This window comes from Lates calcarifer, linkage group LG5 (genome assembly GCF_001640805.2).
Source record: "Lates calcarifer isolate ASB-BC8 linkage group LG5, TLL_Latcal_v3, whole genome shotgun sequence".
NCBI lineage: Eukaryota > Metazoa > Chordata > Actinopteri > Centropomidae > Lates > Lates calcarifer.
The window spans coordinates 26924277-26944575 of NC_066837.1; the positions used below are offsets into that span (position 1 = coordinate 26924277).

The 20299-nt window shown below is 38.7% G+C and overlaps 1 protein-coding gene across 9 annotated transcripts; it reads left to right on the forward strand.

Annotated features, from left to right (window-relative positions):
• Positions 1-290: 290 nt before the first annotated feature.
• pecam1b (platelet and endothelial cell adhesion molecule 1b) lies at positions 291-19488 on the forward strand. Of its 9 annotated transcripts, XM_018678499.2 has the most exons (14): positions 292-461; positions 569-604; positions 4850-5146; positions 5575-5856; positions 5939-6205; positions 7613-7879; positions 9290-9565; positions 9903-10181; positions 10471-10572; positions 14506-14559; positions 14771-14860; positions 15418-15474; positions 16474-16496; positions 19252-19488. In XM_018678499.2, the coding sequence occupies exons 1-14, from the start codon at positions 419-421 to the stop codon at positions 19345-19347; spliced, it is 2169 nt and encodes a 722-aa protein (XP_018534015.1). In that variant the 5' UTR covers positions 292-418; the 3' UTR covers positions 19348-19488. The 9 variants fall into 9 exon arrangements, 7 of the variants coding, with proteins under 7 accessions (XP_018534016.1, XP_050926828.1, XP_018534015.1 ...); XM_018678500.2 differs by lacking the exon at positions 14506-14559 and having other exon boundaries at positions 291-461; XM_018678501.2 differs by lacking the exon at positions 15418-15474.
• The last annotated feature ends 811 nt before the right edge of the window (positions 19489-20299 follow it).

Here is a 20299-nt window from a genome sequence, read left to right on the forward strand (position 1 = left end):
AGCAACAGCAGAGGTCAAAGGCCTGACTACTGCACCCCAAGCAGTACATTATTATTGTGACTACCATTTCACGCAAATGCAGTCACATGCACACACACACACACACACATATATACACAGAGACCAGAGGAGAACATTCCACAACAGCAAAGAGCCGGGCGGCATGAACATCCTGAGGAAACAACACTCACTTCCTGTCAAATTAAGCCAAGCCGACGGCTGCTCGAAGTGATAACCACCACCACTGGCTGAGGTAGAGCACCACATTAGTGTCTGTTCCCACCCATCAGATCCAAATCACCCCCCCACACACACACACATACACGCACACACACCACCTTTCACTCAGCCTCGTCATAAGCCAGTTAACCTCTAGGACAGCCAGCGGCATCAGGAGCCTCAGTGTTTCTCAGACACGATGGGCCTCCTACTACTGCTCACCTCCACACTCCTGTCTAGCTGTAAGACTCCTGACATTTTCTCTTCTTCTATAGGAACTGTGGATTTCTTATTTTTGGGAGATCAGTAGATTTGTATCTAATCTGGTGCTTTCTTATCTTGTTCCAAGACTTCCATCCTGGGATAATGGTGGACGCACAAAGAAGTAAGTAGATTGTGTTCTGCATCAGCATGCATTCATCTCTACAGTGAATGTAGGATTAGATTTGTCTTTACATATAGAGATAATGCACTGAGTATCTTCCATAGAACTGTCATTGGTTGTAGCAGAGGGTGGAGTCTAAAAAGAGCCAGTGGTTATGGAGCGTCATTGCCTTACTTTTCATGTGAGCAAAGATATTGGGTTTTGAGGATATTTTTCAGTCAGCCACTTAAATACACTGAAAAAGCTGAGACAGAGATGTAGTCAGTAAGTGGGAAAAGTCCTGTTTTTATCAGAGCTTTCTCACTGTTGGTCATGGTACGGTGGAAAAGTTGTGAGAGGAAGTGTCACCCGCCTCCCTGTCCTGTCCAGCTTGGTGATGGAAGCCGTGAGTCAGTACAGATCAGCTGGAATAAAGATGGACATCTAGTTTGAGCTGGGGCCAAATTAGCAGGTCCAGGTTTTCAGTGGCTGTATGGATGCCTCTGTTTTTTTCAATAGGTTTCTTAAAGTTGTGGTTGCTTCACACGTGACATTTATAATCTCTTCTCACATTGGTAAATTTGAGGGTTTTTATTTTTCTAATGATCCAGTATCTTAATAGTAACATGATAAAGTACTGAGGTGAGGAAATAGTCAAGTAAAGAGCTTTGAGAGCTTTCTAATTCAGGTGTCAGAAAAGGCCTCTTAATTAAAGACAAAGCATAAAATACACACACTTTTGATATGAGTAACCATTTTTTTGACATTACTCTTTAAAGCAAGGAGCTTTTTTTTTTTTTTTACACCGCTTCATTGGCCCTTAAATCTCCACTCTATTGCTCAAATTTTTAGTTTTGGCCATGTTATATGGATGCACTCCACACAGTGGTGGAAGAAGAAGAAGTACTCAGATCCTTTACTAAAGTAAAAGTATCAATGCAATAATATAAAAATGTACAAGTCCTGCATTTACCTGCAAATACTACTCAAGGACAGATGTCTTATCAGCAAAATATATTTACAGTATCAAAAGTACTTGTGTAGAAAAATGGTTCCTGTGACTGATTTATTATAATATATGATGTTATGAAATCGTTGCTGATGCATCAGTGCATATGAAGCTTTGTATTATTGTGGCTGGTCTACTTTTAATACAGTTAGGTGGAGTACAATGACTCCCAGTCTAGGATCACATATGGAGTGTAAGGGATTACGAGATGATTGGTAGACTATGGGAAAAAAATTCTGCACAAATATGTATTTTTTAATTTTTTTTGATTGCTTCTCTATTTGTCACTTTATAAAATACTGGATCAGACATTACATTTAATACAGCTTTTTATGTAAAGTCTTTATCTGAAAAGTAAGTATTGCTGTCAGGTAAATATAGTAGAGTACATTATTTCCCTCTGAAGTACAGTGGTAAATACTCAGCATGTACCTACCATGACTCACATGTTGTATCCAGAGCCTGTAGCAAATCTCTGCCCCTACACAGCAGATTTTTTCTCATCACCAGCCCTGCCAGGTTCTGTTGAATGATACTGTGTGTGGGCCAGATCCGGCAGGCTCTGAAATCCTGATAGGTCCCCTGAGTGGGCCATTTGTCTAACAAAGTGCTTTCCTGCCTTTTTTTCCCCAAAATTATTTCTCCAGGTTTGTTTACTGCCCCATAACACCTCACTCTGAGTCACAATAGCAGCCTGTTGTCTCTAATACTCAACCATATGGGTGATCTGGTGGGGAGGCTTGACATACATGTGCAGATGCTTTCTGTCTCTAGTTACACTGTGGAAAACTAAACTGCTGTCATTTTTAAAAGTTACTTAAAAGTGCTTTACTCTGTGGAGGCACATGAGACTGGGGTACAGGCTTTTTGCTGAAATGTATCCTAAAAGACAAAATGTTGCTCCTTTAGTCTTGGAGAGTCACGTCTACATTAATGGATATGAAATCTCTCCCGAGAATCACTCATTAGATTTCACCTGTTTATACTTGTGAACCAGCTTTTGGGACTGGTTCAGGTGATTATGAAAGTGTTCACATGTGGCTGTGTGAATGACGCAGTTTGGCTGCCATAATCATTCCAGGGACAATGGGGCTGAGAACATCCCAAAGATAACCACTGTTGTCTTAAGCAGCGACATGGTCAGCTGTCCTTTCCTTTTCCAGGTGAATTTATACCTGTAAGATCAGTGATCACAGAGGCCCATTGATGTCAAGACCCTTTAGGAAGCAGTTCCAGGATGCACAGAGGCCCCGCCGATGACATAGACTCACCTTTTGTGAACATCAGATCACTACCAAAGAATTTTACAGTCATACACACAATCATTTCCTGTATGAGTCTCATACCCAGATAGGATGCTGACAACAGTATGATTCAATTCTGTTGTAACAGACCAGATTCCTGAGTGACAATCCTATGGCAACTGTTAGCACTGAAATTTCAGTGATAGTCATTTCAAATATGCCAGAAGAATGACCATTCAAGAGTGCTGATTTGAATGGGAATGGGAAGTGATTAAAAGGAAATTCTGCTCAGTCTATGCAAACTGTGTGGATGTAAAAGGTCAAAGGAAGGAAGGGAGAACTGCACACTGACTTCACTGCAGTCTTTCTGTATATAAATGTGGGCACTTCTTGCTTTCATCAGGATAAGGGTAGTCATCTTATAGACATATATAATGTATGTGACGGATGTTTCCAATTACTGAGCTCACAGGGAGATCAAGATAAACAGAAACAGAGATATCAAAGAGAGAACTACATGTGTCAAATGACCAAGGACGAAGAGGACTCTAACATCTATATATCCATAATGCTGCAAGTCAGCAAATGGAAAATTCAGAAACACTGTAAAAATAATAATAACAATAATAAAAAATCACAAAGTGGGAAAAAAATATAAAGCAGAAATCACCTATGTTTAGCACCATTTCATACAGAAGTGCTTTACATAAACAAATGGAATAAAACAGCAAAAATGTGCTTACACACAGAAACACACTGAAACATCCATGTAAATACATGCACACATACATACAAGCACACATATTGTATAAGTACAGTGTGTTCGATTAAGGAAAAGCTCACCTGAAAAGCAAGGTGTTTAGTTTGGATTTTAAAAAACAGCAGTGGGGCAAGTTTAAGATCAACGAGCAAACTGATGCTTTCTTTACATGTGTAAATACTGTGACCTGAGAGATCTGCTGGGATGGTATACTGACAGCATATCTTACATATACTGTGGAGTCAGATCATGAAGTGCTTTTGGCCTGTGAAGGTTCCAGAGAAGTGGAGTTTTGTGGTCAGATTTTTATATGCAGCTGGTTTTTAGATGAGTTTTAATCCATGGATTGTTTTGTTTGGTGGACCCATAGAGAGAGAGAACTGCAGCAGACTAGCCTGCCTATGATCAATTTTTGCCTGAGCTTCTGGCAGCAGTTTATGGGTTGGCTGTATGACGGGATTAGAGGCTATGTGTCACTGGCATAGTTATGGTAGCTAATTTGCTAATAATACTGTCAAGAGGAAGCATGTATAAATTTCCAAGTGTGACAACAAAATTTTGATTTTGCAGGAGGGTAGCTATGTAAGGACATAAAGAGATATTTTGTAATCATCCAACCAGAATCCTAAATATTTGTGGCAGATATGCTTTGGTTTTGTTTTGGTTTTTGTTTGTTTGTTTGCCAAGAGTTAGATGGGAGGATTAATACCACTACAGTAACTACAGCCTGGGATTCAATTAGCTTAGCTTAGCATAATGACTGAAAGCAGTAGGAAACTGCTATATTGGCTCTGTTCAAAGTTCAAAAATCCACCTACCAGCATCTCTAAAGCTAAATCATTAACATAATATTGTGTCTCCTTTGTTAAATCTGTATATGTGACCAAAATGTAACAACAGGTTTTGGTTTGACAGGAAGCTAGGTGTTGAAACTACAGTATTTCTCTTGAGTTTCTGTTTATGCAAACGTCTGCTAATCAACTCCCAAATCTAGCTCTGTTGTTAATACACAGACATAAGAGTGGTGTTGATCTTCTCACTTAACCTTCAGCAAGGAAGCTGCTTAGCCATATCCCAAAATGTGGATCAATTTTATTTAAAAAAAACAAACAAAAAAAACATCAGAAAACCATAAATCCTGCCTGTTTATATAGCTAACGCTAATGAACCTGAACACAGTGTAACTTTGCACACATCTTTTAATTGAATTCTGCTTCACAGAAGGTTGTACTGTCTATTTTTGTTCACTCTAGTATTCACGATAAGAGACATCACCCTGTCCATTGAGCCCAGTACTGATGTGGTTCGGGGGACCAATGTGACTGTGAGATGCAAGGCAATTGTCAGCAGCTTCGGGCAGGAGGTGCTGAGTCGTGAGTACACTATATACAAGGGCAACAACAAAGTCTACACCAAGAACTCCAGCACCTCGGAGGATCTTCTGTACCCGCTGCCCGATGCCAGAGTCTCCAATACTGGCAAATATCACTGCAGGATCAACATCAAGGGCGAAGAGATGAACAGCAGGGTTGAAAAACTCACAGTAACAGGTTGGTTTGTTGTGATTTGAGAAGCTCAGGTAAATTTGGATGTGTTCTGATAAAATTAGCAGGCTACATTTGGGAGTCATTTTAAGAGCTCTAAAGAGATACAGTTTTTAAAATGTGTTAAACATCTGTCTGCAGGACACTAAAATGATGGGATCTGGTGGAGTAACAACACAGATCCCTGGATTTTTTTTCTTTATTTTTATTTTATTTTATTTATTTCATTTTCTGCCTTTCTACAATGACCTGTTTCGGCCATAATAATGTAACTAATACATCCATAATTCTAAATCTCATGTTTGCATGATTGAAAATTACTTCAAATTTTACATGAATGATGCTGGGTGCAACAAGCAGGAGGATAGCTCTATTTCAGTGGGGTTTTTTTTCTTTCAAATTCTAAGCACATTTCTGACATGTTGGGTTTCCAGGCTTGTCAAAACCAGTTCTCCATCTTGACAAGGATGTGTTCAGTGAAGGGGAGGAGATAATGGCCACGTGTACAGCACCCGGTGAAACAGGCTCCATTTTCTTCTACTTACATGAGGGCAACAATGTGCTCAGGGAGGGTCTGGTCAACACCAACCACTTTGAAACCAAGTTTCGCTTCAGCAGAGTTGGCATCCACGGAATTCACTGTAAATATACTGTCATCACAATGCCAGACTCATTCATGTCAAATGAAAGCAACATTCTTTCTGTTTCAGTTGAAGGCAAGTATTGTTTTGAAATTCCTACTTTTCAAAGTATTGGACCTCTTTACCCTGCTTACCCTCACTGATCTTGCCTCCTTAGAGCTTTCCATCAAACCAGTTTTGGAGATTTTCCCTCAGACCAAGATCTATGAAGGAGACCCTCTCAACATCCTGTGCACCATCAGAAACTTGGCCAGGCCTGACAATATCCACCTCTACCTGAGCCAGGGGATCAAACTTCTTAGCAGTGGAAACACCAAAGTCAATCACAGCATAGTCGCACTAGCAAGTGAACCTGGGGACTTCGAGTGCAGATTAGAGATGGGAAATGTAGCAAAAGTCGCGGCAAAGACAGTTTTAGTGACTGGTGAGTGTGCACAATGTACATATAAATCCATGCTCTGCTATTCATATGTTTTTCATCTTAAGAATATTGATTGTATGCATTAACTGTGTTCTTATAAAGAGACTATATATATGGAGCAAAAAACAGTAAAAAGTTATCAGACAAGAACAAAAAATGAAATCGAAAACCATAGCATATATGACATTAATACTTTTCCTTGTATCAGTTGGTTTAAGTTTATTTAATTTCAAACTTACATTTATCTTTCATTAGCACATTTTATACAAAGCTAGCTAACTTGTTGTTAGCATTAGCACATCAGCTAAAATGCTGTAGCATTGTTACATGAATTTCAGTGATGCCACAGCAGTATATAATACAGTAAATGGACAAGGGCAAAATCCTCATTTAGATTTTGGAGGGTACCAAGTGTGGAGTGAGTGAGTGAGAGAGAGAGAGAGAGAGAAAGAGGGAGGGAGGGAGGGAGTGGCTTCTGCTCGTAGCTGGAAACCACAGTATTAATGACAGCAGACAACTTTTCTGTTTTACTTTGTCATTATAACAGAAATGTTGATTGCACAGTTTAATGTTTCTAAAATATAAAATCATTCTTCCTTGTGTCCAAAAACAATTGGAGTTTTGTCTTTGTTTAACTGAAGAAAATTCTGGCACATCCAGTCATTGACTTGTTCAATGCACTTACTCAGATCTTGTATTGGATTATAGTCCCCTGGTGATATGGTTACTTAAAGTTGTGTGTCATCTGCATAATTATGGTAACTTATTTTGTTGTTTATCATAATCTGAACTAGTGGGAACATGTAGATGTTAAACAGAAGAGTCCCTAGAATAGAGTCTTGGGGAACTCCACATGTAATTTTTTGTCTGCCAAGATTCTTATTATGTATCATATATAGTTACCTATAGACACTACGTAGTTTCTGTCTATTGATTATGATTCAAGCCAGTTTAGTACTGTGCCAGAAAGTCCTATCCAGTTTTACTCTCAGTCTAGTAATAGTAGTAGTAGTAGCCACTGTCTGTGTTAAGTGAATATGGTAGCTAGTGGTAGCAGGTTAGGTAGGTTGGTGCTCAGTGTGTTTATAGGCGTGTCTTCAGATGAGAACACTAAAATAAATTAAGTCTAACTTACTTTATATAAACTGATAAAGAGAAAAATGAGAAATAATTTTTTTTTTTAAATCAGTTGATTGAAGGTTAAAGGGAAAGTGTGACATTTTTTAAATTTATTTTACACTCCATTTTAAACATTTAAAGTAATTGATTTTTTTGAAATGATCTATTTTTGACTTGTCTGATAATCTTTTACCACACATTGTTTTTGGGTTCCATGCAAATCAGCATTTACTCAATTAAGTGATATCAGTGCAGATGATGACTTGCTGTGTTTTTTAAATGTATCCACAGAGTTGTTTTCAGTGCCCACTCTCACCATGTCTCCTGCTGAAGTCTTTCAAAAGGAACGTATGACACTAACCTGTAAAAGTGAGATTGCCTCTGAAAGACTCAACAGGGGAGAACTGATTTATACCCTTGAGCCTGACAGCCCACTGACCCCTTTGGCCCCTGGAGTATTTTCTGGCAAGGCCCTGCTGTATGATTTCAACTATACCTGTGTAGCTAAAGCCAAGGGCATCGTGAAACGCAGTGAAACCCTGACTGTATGTCCTAAAAGTAAGTTTACTTAATGCCTCTTTCAGATATAAATTTTAATACACAGATTAAGGGTGAACTTAATAGGCACCTTGTTAAATAAATGTGTCAATTTTACATGTCAGTCTTATGTCTTAATGCACCCATATCACTTTTGCACTATTTCTAGGACCTCGTGACCAATGTGGTGCAAATCTGAATTGAATGTCATAGCATGTCTTAGCATTTTGGGAAATATGCTTTGTATGCTCTTGCTAAGAGTTAGATGAGACGATTAATAACCCTCTTATGTCTAGGGTATAGGGTTAGGCTAAATATTACACCAGAGTCAGGACACTGTTAGCTTAGCTTGGCATAAAGCCTGAAAACAACAAACACCCAGCCTGGTAAAAAACAAACAAACAAACAAACAAAACAACTTATCATAACCACTTAAACTCACTTACCATTATATCTAATTTGTTTAGTCCATACAAGATGACACTTCAGGTTAGGGTAATGCTTATGCTAAGATAAGCTAGCCAGCTTCACATTTAGCACACAGGTATGAGAGTGATATCGATCTCCTCAGCAAGTAACCATATTCCCATGTCAAGAGCAATGTAAATGCTTAGCACTAAATTATTATCTCTTATGCATAAAAAAAGAATAAAACGACTAATAAAATCAATAAATCATAAAACACTGTGAAAGAGTTGGTCTTAAATTGCTGAGGTTTCATTCCTCTGTCAGAGGTTGTGTTCTGTTATGTCAGATCACTCTTCACAGAGTGGGAAAAAGAGAAGGTAAAGAACAGGTTTTACACCCACAACAGTATTCAGACCATCTTGTCATATAGTGTTTATTCATTCCAGCTGCATGGATGTATGACTGAATATCCAGCAAAATTATAACAACATGTGACCAAACAGTAATTAAATCACAAATTAAAGCACTAGTTAAAGACTGTCTGTAATATCAAAGGGCTTACTCAAAGTGATAACTCATTACCAGTTCAATCTGCAGTTCCTCTCAGCTCTGTGGAGCGTTATAGCATTTTTCCAATTTTTTTTGATTTCCAGCTCACAACTTTACTGTTTTGGTTCCTTTGAAGTGTTTGTTGTGTTGTTTCCAAAATCTGCTGGTGTGTGTGTGGCCACAGGAGGCAGAGCTCCAGGCCTAGCAGTTTGTGAACAATACAAAACCAGGCACAAATCCTGTGCAAGAATTGTGCCTTTTTCTTTTCTATCCAGTTGCCAAAGAATGGTAACTGAATAAAGCAGTGCATTCACATACTGTAAAATATACCTACATCATGTCTGAATCACAGAAAGCATGAAGTCAGCTTGGTCATGTACTCCATGTCTGAACAGGGCTTTTTTTTTTTTTTTGCTTGAAAGGATTTATCCACAGGGATTCAGTGTGTTTTATTTTCCTGTTTCTCCTCTGTAGTCTCTGTTTCCACTCCAAAGATCTCAGTAGAAGGCAAGGCGGTCCTAGGACAACCCTTCAAGATCCGCTGTCAGTCAGACGTTGGCAGCTTGCCGATCAATTACACCCTGCTGAAGGGATATGACCAGCTAGGTACAATCAGTGTAAGACTGCCTCAGCCAGCTCTCTTCACGGTCACTATCACCAAGCCTGAAGAAATAAAAGAGTACATGTGCGAGGCTAAGAATAATCACAAGAACGCTCCACTCAGTCAAAGACTCAATGCTACTGTTATAGGTAAGGATTGAAAATTCCTTTTTTATGTGAGTAGTGTATTTTAATTTGCCCCATTACCACTGTTCAATAAGTCTAGATTAGTCAGTAGATGTAAGCAATTGTAAATGCTCAAACTTCCTTTTTTCTGATCACTTTAAAAACTTCTCACCCATTTTGGCTTAAAAGTTAAAATTCATTCCTGACCTTTATACGTAACAATAGTTCACTGTAAAATTTAATTCAAATGTCAAACTGCTCCTTTCAATAAATCACTAATGTTGAATGGGTGTTGATAAGGTTTTTATGCTAAAACATCAGACTAATCTTATGTCTTTTCCTCCACATTGTACTCTCTCAGAGCCTCTGATGGGCCTGACTCTGACCGTCACCCCCCACTTACCAGAAATCTCAGAGGGAGATCATCTCTACCTGATATGTGGTACCAAAGGCACACCGCCAGTCACCTTTAAGTGGTACCGTGTTGGCAAAGAACAGCCGCTGCACACCACCACCTCGGAGAAGAACAACACAGATTACCAGGTCCCCAACCTGTCCAAAGCGCATAGTGGCACATACTACTGTGAGGCTGTCAACCACGCCAACAACATTGTCCGCAGTGAGGAAGTCACCATAGAGGGTGAGACTGATGGGTATATATGCATATATATGTTCAGTATGAACAGCCCCCTATCAGAGGGTTAGGGTTACCAAGTGCAGCAGCAGTGCAGCAATACTTGGCATCTATATAATATCTAGTATATCTACTTCTTAATCCCTCACTTTCTTTTTGCTGTTTGACTTTTTTTCACCAGAAGCAGGAAATACATCTAAAGCCCAGATGTTAGCCACTGTGTCTCCTTCTCTCCCCTTGTGTTTCTCTCGTGTCACTGACTTTCCCTACCCTGTGTGTCTCTCTGTTTGTACAGTACGCCTGGCGTTGTGGAAGAAAGCGGTGATCGGAGGGGTTTGTCTGCTGGTGGTGTCGGTGCTGGTGGTGGGGAGTGTGCTGTACTTCAGATCCAAGAGAGGTAGAGAGACCTACAGTCCTCCAGCAACTCAGTCCTCTTATGTCTAACTGTGTATGAAAACCTCCTCTGCCTACTTCCTCCTGCTCCTCTCACCTCTCCTCTCTAATTGTAGGTAAAAGAGAAGCAGCTGCTGAATTGTCAGTGTGAGTTGGCTCGATTACTTCCTCTGACTGTGACAAATACTGTAGAAGTTAGTGACAGCGTATCTAGTTTAATAGCTGGCTTTAATAGATGGCTGATGGTCCATGATAGTTGTGTGTCTGTTATTTATAGCCTTTAAAGAACCATCCTGGTTGTTTTGCATATTTCTACTATAAAAAATACATCAACTTTTTTAAAGATTTCTAGATTGAATTTTCACCTTCCAGGCAGGAATTAGTTGGACATTGGCATGATATTAGGATCACATTTCATAAACATTTACACTTTTTAAAAAAAAAAAATTATTTATTTTGTCACCAATCCTCACTTGGTAATCCTTTTCCAAATGGAGACCTATTGAAAACTCACAATTTCTGGTTTGTTCATGAAAGCTCTGACATCATTGATTTGAGAACTGGCTGTTAAAAATATGTCATTCTTGAGATAGTTGCCTGGCAACCTCTCCTGGACAAAAAAATAGTCACTTCCAAAATCTATAAAATTAAAATTTTTATACTTCACTTTTTGTACAGATTAAACAGACCACAGAACATGTCAGTCAGTGAGCATTTAGAACTGTTGGTAGATGAAGTTTGTCACCTTTGGAGAGCCAGGTTAGCTGTTTAACACCTTTTTCTAATCTGTGCTAAGATAAGCAAACTGTCTCCTGACCCCAGCTTCATATTAGTGAACATACTGTGAGCTGGTACCTAAGTGTTAGGCAGAAAGCAAATGAGCATATTTCCCCAAACTGTTCCTTTAAATTGGACAAAATAATCTGTTAATACCAAGAGGGGAGATTGCAGTGTTACAGCACTGCACCATAGTAGAACAAGTATTAATATGTAATATGCAGGATTGTACTTTGATGTTAATGTAACTGTACATTAATTAATTGTACAGACAAGTCATATAATACAAAAAATAGTTGTTTCGCAGAATTCAAGTGAAAAAGGGAAAGAAAAAACGTGAGGTGGGCCCCCTTTTTGTTTGTATGTCATGCACAACTGGTTTCATGCAATTTCATTAATCCTCACATGGCAATAACCTGCTAAGAAAAGTCAAAAGCCCCAACAAAACACAGGGAAGAAGACTGCAAGCTAGCAAACACGGATGTAAGCAATGCATGTTTTTGTACTTTTGCTTTGCAGATTTTTTGAGGAAGTATATTCAACACATTTGTTAGGCCTCAATGATACATATGATGCGCCTTTATTAAATACAGTCAGTGTAAACATAACTTTGAACTAAGAACACCTGCAAATACGCTGCAGCTAGAGAGGTTCCATGTTAAAAGGCTTCAGTATGGAAAAGTACCAGTATGGTTGTTGAAGTGCATTATTAGCTTATATCATATTTTTATAGTTTTTTGTTTGCTTTGTTTTTATTTTTGGTTGGTTCTTTTTTTGCTTTAGATCGTTTAGTTGATTATTCCTTGATTTCACTGCTCTAGCTGACCGCATTTTCACCATTTCTCAGAAAGCCTTTGAGGGATCTTTAACAGTGACTCTAACACAGTCCAGAGATTTATATCACAGCCACAGGTAGTTTGGTTTTACTCTTCTCCTGTGTGCCACTGACTGTCCTCATTAGTCATTATCTTAACAGCAATTAGTTATTTCTAACACCTCAACCGTCATGGCATGTTTCCTTTTGTAACCACAGTATACATTCTTACTCCCATGATCTATATTCTAATATGCATGCAGAGCTCATGTGGTATTGACCTGGCTACTTTTGTTTATGTAACTGTCTATGCTGCTGTAAATAACCTTGTTTATATGCAGGCATAATGTTTGTATGTGTGAACATGTTGTCTTTGTCTGTCTCTGACTTTTTGGCATGTACATTATGTTTGTGTCTATGTATTGTAAAGATAGGAACAGGATAATTTTTGTTAGAATACAGTTGTTGTAGGGAGTAAACTCTTCAAGGTACCAGCTGCTTCTATATTTCAATCATAGCACATGGCACTGATTGTCAGTCATTGCAAACTGCTTAGAGCGCCCGTTATCATCTTCTTCCAGGCGCAGCGCCACTCTATGATGGCATTGAGGGGAGAGTGACCAAAGGGATACGAGATAGCGTGGCATCGCTTCCCGCTGACGTCAGCAACAGGAGCAGCTACAGTATCCCAGCCACAGTGTAGAGATGCCCTGCAGTAGGAGGGACTTAAATTTTTAACAACTTTCAAAGAAAAGAAAAGAAAATTCTAAGCAAAGACTTTGAGAGCAAAAATGGAAAGAAACAAAAAAAAATTTCCCAGCTTGTGATGCCAACTGTTGTAAGATTTGGACATTTTTTTCGTTGATAAGGAGGGGCATTTTTATGACTAGATACAAACCAGGACCCACTGCTCCCTCTCCCCTCCTCCTGCAATCTAGATGGCCTTTGATTTTATACTTAACATTACTGTCTTAATCCTTTGTTTCTCCGTTCTCTGTCTGTGTGATTGCATGTCCTTTTTTGTTTCCAACTGCTCTATGGGTCTGATGTTCATGTATAAATAGGCTTGATGACAGATCAGTTTGTATATACATTTTATCACAATCACAGGAAATGTGTGTATATATTTTTGGTTGATCCCTTGAGTGACTGAAAGAGACACTGTAGAATAAAGACATTGGTTTTATTTAGAAGTGTGTCAGTACCATTTATTTTGCTCCAGCTATTGCATTGTAGGCTAAATTGATATATGGTAAAAGCTTTCCTAATGTAAAAATATAATGTAAAAATAACATGTTTAATATTATCATGCATTAATTATGTGCAGAATGGTGCAAACATCATAAGCACAGGTTCAAGAAAAAAATACCAACATGAAATTTTCCTAAAAAAGGAATGCACAGCAGAGACTTCCTTGAAAAGTCAAAAAACAATGGAGTCTGCAAGAAACTTCCTCTGCTGGCACTGAGCAGGGTGGGGAGGTCAGTTTTTATAAAACTGGTGGTGTTGGTGAGGGTGGGACTTATTTTGTTTCAGGCAAGACAAGTTTGAATGCATGCAGCAGGTGGAGGATATGAATCCCATGAGCTGTGTGTGAGATTACATTACCAACTGGGAAGTTGTTTTTGACAGAACTTATTGTGCAGCCGTTGCTGAATTAACAACCCATTGTGCACAAGGCAGTGGATTATTTGTGTGTGTGTGTGTGTGATGAAGACTTGAAATGTGCTGATGCTGGTTTTGCTTTAACTAAGGGCCAGATTCTTAAGATGTCCCACAAAAAGTGCCTCTCATCTTTCTGTCATTGCTTTTAGAACAGAATATAATCTTGATATCTGACTTTTGGTCATGTTAGAAATAGTTTGACATTTTGGGAAAAACTGTTGGTCATTTTCTTGCTGAGGTAGTTGAGAAGATTGATACCACTCTCAAGTGTGACTTGAGTTTGAAATGGTTATCTTAGTTTAGCTGAGCATAAAGACCAGTGGCGCAAAACTGTTGCCTGGCTCTGCTCAAAAGTGACTCCCCTGCCATTTTAGACTATGATTTTTGCATGAAGTAACCAAACAAGGTATGACATGCTAATTAGCAAAATTTGGAGATGTTGATTAATGGATTTTTCAAATGTTATTCATTTATTTTTGATGAGTGTCTCAAAAATTGTAACTATTTCTTTAAGAATTACTCAAACACACTACTTAAATGTATACCTGTGGCTCTGTAATGTTCATTATTTTACTATTAAGGTATGTGTCTTTATTCTGATTGGTGCAGAATTTTTAGAACTTTAGCAAAGTCTAGGTTTGGCAGGTTATGACCTGATGACTGTCTTTCTGTGTCTCACAGTGAGGGTGGTCAGAGCTGCAGTCAGTGTGTGGAGTGAGAGGCCACCTGAAGCAGGTGAGCTGAGCTTATAATACCATTAATGATTATTTTACTCATTTAACTAGAGATACAGTCCCTTGAAAGTGTATTGCTAAGACAAGGAAGAGGACTTTTAGGTTGGATTGTTTTTTGTCAGACTTGTACCCTCAGTGTTTATTATGAACATGAAAGTTTAAAAAGGGTTTAGCATTTTTCACAACAAATTTTGATCATATATTTGATGCAGCCAATGACGAGGAGAGCAGTGTGGTGTCCAGCGAGCCCGATGTGGAGTACACAGAGGTGGTGCATCCCCAGCCAGCGGGTACTGCCAGAGGTGAACAGTTTACACACAAACACAAACAAACACAATGATATTATCTTGTTTTGAGTCCATTTCTTGTCTTTTTTCCACCCATTTTTTTCTCACCCACAAACCCTAGTTTTTTACTAACTTTTTGTCCCTCTATTTTTTAACCATGCTGCATATTCTCCCCCTCTTCCAAATCACCTTGCCAGTAGCATTTTTCTCTGCTTTGCCCACATTCCTTTATTGCAGATAAGACAAACCAGCACTTCCTGGGAAGGGCCTAATTGCCAATGATTAATACATCTCCAGGTTGCTGTAACTGCAGGGATAACTGCTGGGATTTCCAGAACCGTTGCAGACCTTATAAACAGGAAGGGTTTAACTAATTGCTGGGCTGGTTTCTGATACCGGCCCCTTCTCCTTTATCATACTGTGCTCAAAGTCCCAGCGGGACAGAGATGGCAGTTACAGAATGTGACATAACCCATCTATTTTTAGGTTTCTCCTAATGACAGACCAAAGAGACAGTATCTACTAAACTTTGATGTTCAAGCAAGCTAATGTGTTGCTTTTTATGTTAACAGTCCCACTGAGAAAAGGCACAGACACAGTGTACAGCGAGCTCAAAAACCCACCACATGGTGAGTGTAACATCTTCAAAGCTGCACTGGTGAATATTTTTATATTAGCAATGGATCAAATGACTGAATACGAATTGCGAAAGGGGTTTTTCTTTGATAAACCCAAGGAGAATTATCACTAATTACTCTGCTGTTCCCCTCAGGCTCATCTTTCAGTTTACTGATCTCTGCTCTTACCAGACTCATTTCTAGTCACATCAGGCAGCTGTTTTCAGGGAGAATGTTCTGATGAACCCACTGTACACTACCTGTCTACAAATTTGACATCTAGCTACTGAACATAGTGAAGCATTTAGCAGCTAGTCATATACTTTCCTTAACAATAGGTGGAGACCACAACAGACCTAAAAAGGAGAGTGAAAAATGGACTTATGTAGGTGGTCAGAAACATGACTCTTAATGTCAGTATTTGCTAACATGTGCACCAGATCAATCCAATAAGATGTTAATATATCACTGTTGTGTTTTCAGCGTGCTGTATTGCCCCCAAGTGGCAAAAAAAACTTTTACCACAACCTGATGGCATTAGAGATACTGTTAGGTCTTATCACATAGAATTTCCAAGATGAGAACTTGTATTACCGATAGAAAGACAGCTTACCCAGGCCAGCCTACAAAACCATGACCATTTTCCTGTTACTGCTCACACGAGCTTCCTGTTATTAGAACAGCAACCAGACACTGGACATGTTTATCAAGCAGTGCATCAGAGTTCTAATGTTTTCCTGTTCAACAGTGACCAAAAAATCCTGGGCTGTTGATAGAAGCATCTCTAAGCGTGAGAGGAAATATTGATATAAATGACAGAGGCAGGATTTATTAGCTGAGGCCATACAGTCTAAGGCTGAAACAAAGGCCTGTAGAGAGGAGGGACAACTGAGTCAGTCAGGTCAGCCACGTCATCTTAACTGTCAAATGACTAATGGATAACTCTGAGGTAAGCCAATGAATGAACATAATACCAACACTCATTTGATTTATGATGTTATTTCCTTTTAGGTGCTGGTGATCATCATGACTATGTGAGTATTTAACTGCACAACCACGGTCATGTTGTTCTTGCCCTTTAGATATCGATATATCTATATATACACAGTATATACAGTCAAGCCAAAATTTGACTTAACGTTACTTTATTCAACCAGTTTTTCTTCATTGGAAATGACACAGGCGTCTCCCAGAAGATAATAAGACGATGCACAAGAGGCATCATTGTGGAGAAAATTATTTCTCAGCTTTTATTTACATTTGAACAAAAAGTGGCATGTACCAAAATTATTCATACCCTTCTCAGTAATCAATTGAAAAGCCTTTATTGGCTACTACAGTAATCAAACGCTTCCTATAATTGCTGACCAGCTTTTTGCATGTCTCCACTGGTATTCTTGCCCATTCATCTTTAGCGATGAGCTCCTGATCTTTAGCTCCCTCCACAGATTCTCAATTGGGTTCAAGTCAGAATTCTGGCTGGGCCACTGCAAAATGTTAATGTTTTTATCCGCTAACCATTTCGTCACCACTTTTGCTGTGTGTTTTTGGTTGTTGTCGTGCTGAAATGTCCACTGGTGCCCAAGGCCTAGTTTCTCTGCAGACTACTCGATGTTGTTATTAACAATCTTGATGTATTGCTCTTTTTTCATGGTGCTGTTTACTGTGATTAGGTTCCCTGGTCCATTGGCTGAAAAACACCCCCAAAGCATTAAGTTCCCACCATCCATGTTTGACAGTGGGGATAGTGTTCTTAGGGTTGAAGGCTTCTCCTTTTTTTCTTTTTCACCTCGCTCACTATCCTTCTGGCCATCACAGGTGTCACTTTTGGCTTCCGACCAAGTCCTCTGAGATTTTCCACAGTGTGGAACATCTTGTATTTTTTAATAATACTTTGCACAGTAGCCACTGGAACTTGAAAACATTTAGATATGGCCTTATAGCCCTTTCCTCACTTGTGAGCAGCCACAATGTGCATCCACAGGTCCTCAGTGAGCTCCTTTGTCTTAGCCATGACTGTCCACAAACCAACTGCAGAGAGCTGCTGTTTTTCACTTGTTGAGTTGATTAAAACAGCTGTTCCCAATAAATCAGGGTAATTAGGATGCTTTAGAACAGCTTGGACTATTTGAAATGGTATAGAACTTTAGATTTTCCCATAGACTGTGACAGTTTGCAAAGGGTATGAATAATTTTGGACATGCCACTTTTTGTTCAAATGTAAATAAAAGCTGAGAAATAGTTTTCTCCACAATGATGCCTCTTGTACATCGTCTTATTATCTTCTGGGAGACGGCTGTGTCATTTCCAATCAAGAAAAAACTGGTTGAATAAAAGTTTTGCCAGAGGTATGAATAATTTCAGGCTTGACTGTACATGTACATACTCAATACTTTTGATTTACATCCTGTCAAATTTCAAAATGCTTGCTATCACTGATCTAATCAACTCTTACTGATTACTGATCTGATCAACTTTAACGTTTGTTATAATGACATGTGCAGTATATAATTATATTATATAGTTATATTTTGCATTTAAGTCTATGGAGGCCCATTCAGCCTAATTGTTAATGCACTTGTATACAGTTCTCCATGGAACTCCAGGTTATGACTTATATAATGTATTAAATCATATGGAGGTTCATTCATTCCCATACTTATAGCACCCATATACAGTACCAACTCCATTCAAAGCCATCACAATTTTTAAATAGTGCCCACTGATAACCTGTGAATATACTCATTATACTGGTGTGTGTAATGGTGTTTATTAGTATAATGCAATGAGAAAGTCTAATGTTGAAGTGTTTTAAAGCATCAGTTTACTAACATTTCATCTATTACTATAATACGCAGATTAGTATGTTTTCATATACCTATACTTTAATTTTGCCTCTGTGTAATATTTAAAGGATATTTAAAGGAAAGTTTCCATTTGACCAGACTCAGCTTTTTGTTGATTTTAGTTGTGGATGAAACAGACAAACTTTTTCTTCCCAATTAATTCGAACAGTAACTTAAATGAAAATGTATATATTTTTTAATAATTTTATGGTAACATTATGTAAGTTACTTGTACTCTGTATTATTGGCTGCCTCCTGGTCAGACTGACCCTCTTCAGGCCAATAATACAGAGTGAGAGGGAAACGGCCGTCAAAGTTTCCAGACAAGAACAAAGGCACGTGGGTCGGGGCTTCCTTCCCTATCACACAGTCAGATCAGCGCTGTGGCCCAGTCAAATTACCTCCAAGCCCATCTCAGCCAGCATTCTGTCCCCCAGCAAGCCCCTCTCGCCTGCACTGTTTGTCCCTTACATGGCATTCCAGGCAGCTAAAGAAAGGAATTTGAAAAAATAAGCTAAGGATGTGTCATCATGATCTAAGTATGTTTGACTCTTTCATCTGTGTATGTTCTTGATGACAGATTATGCTGTTTAGTCGTAGCCTTATCACAGTTTGTCTGCCTCTCAAGAAGCTGATGCTCAGTAGACAATTTGTAGTTTGTGTTATAGGGAAAGAGCATCCTCCAGGATTGAGTCATTATATATTGCACCAGTACAAATGAGGATTATTACTGAGGTAGATGGATGAGAACACAACCTAAAATTAGATTACATTTCATGCAGGTTCCTGCTTATGTACTTCTAAATATCACCTTGGTACTTAGCAACAGCATTGATGTGTGCTTTAGTGTTAACTGCTTTGTGTTGTGTGTCAGTCTTTAAGTATGAGGATCATAAATGATTCAGCACTGACAGTGTTTAATGCCTGTTTTCTGTGTCAGCAGGGCTCGGTTGTGTATGCTGAGCTCAATGGTAAACAACCTGAGATCGGTCACCACCCTCCAGAGGTCAGAAACCACCTGCCAGTGCCAGTGGATTAGTGATTAGTGCCGACCCTTCCCAGTGTCACCTGTCATCTACACTTCATCATCTCTACTAACAGTTCTCAGCCAATCAAATAAAGACTCTTAAATTAGTTGTAAATATCTTTTATCCTAATAAAGGCGTCTCACTTATCCTTACTGTGTTGTTTTGTGGTGTGTTTTTCTTATTGCTACTGGTCACACAAATTATTTTATGGTGGGTCATGATATTAGAGCTACAAAGATGTGTAAGCAGAAATAAATCAGCTATCCTCAACATCAGTGATGGACTTTATTTCCATAGTGCAAAGACACTTGAATTGTTGCACAGTTCTCACAGAGAACATGTGGGCCACACACTGAGTAAAAACTGAGGATGTAAAATAAAATTAGGATCACATAAAAATACATAAATATAATAGCCATACCATTGTTTTTGTCACTGGTTTGTACTGGTTGTACCACCAGGCTTATTACATGTGGATCACTGCGGTCATTCTGTTGAACCAAATTGCATGGTCTGAATTTTATTGTGCCACTGGGTTGATTCTATTTCCTGAGATCATGTAGGTATTTATAGAACAGTATCATGATATATTACATAGTATATGTTTATGGACAATAAAAGCAGTGTGACAATACACAGATTATACAGAACTAAATGTCAACAAAATGTTATGTAACATTATGTAAATATTAAACATAAAGTTAATATTTATGTAAAAAATATTTTTTTACATGCATGGTGAGAATGTGTGAACGTCAGTGCACAGTCATATATTCCAATGTGCAGAGGAGATGGGTTGGAGGTATCATCTCTGTATTACCTCAGAATGACACGGAGACAATTATTCTAAAATGGACAGAGGTTCAAATTTTTACACTTAGTAAACCAAATTAAATGCTGTTTTGGATCCACTGTTTTGGAAGTGAAATGTCATTCTGGGGAATATGGGAGCTCATAAAGAGA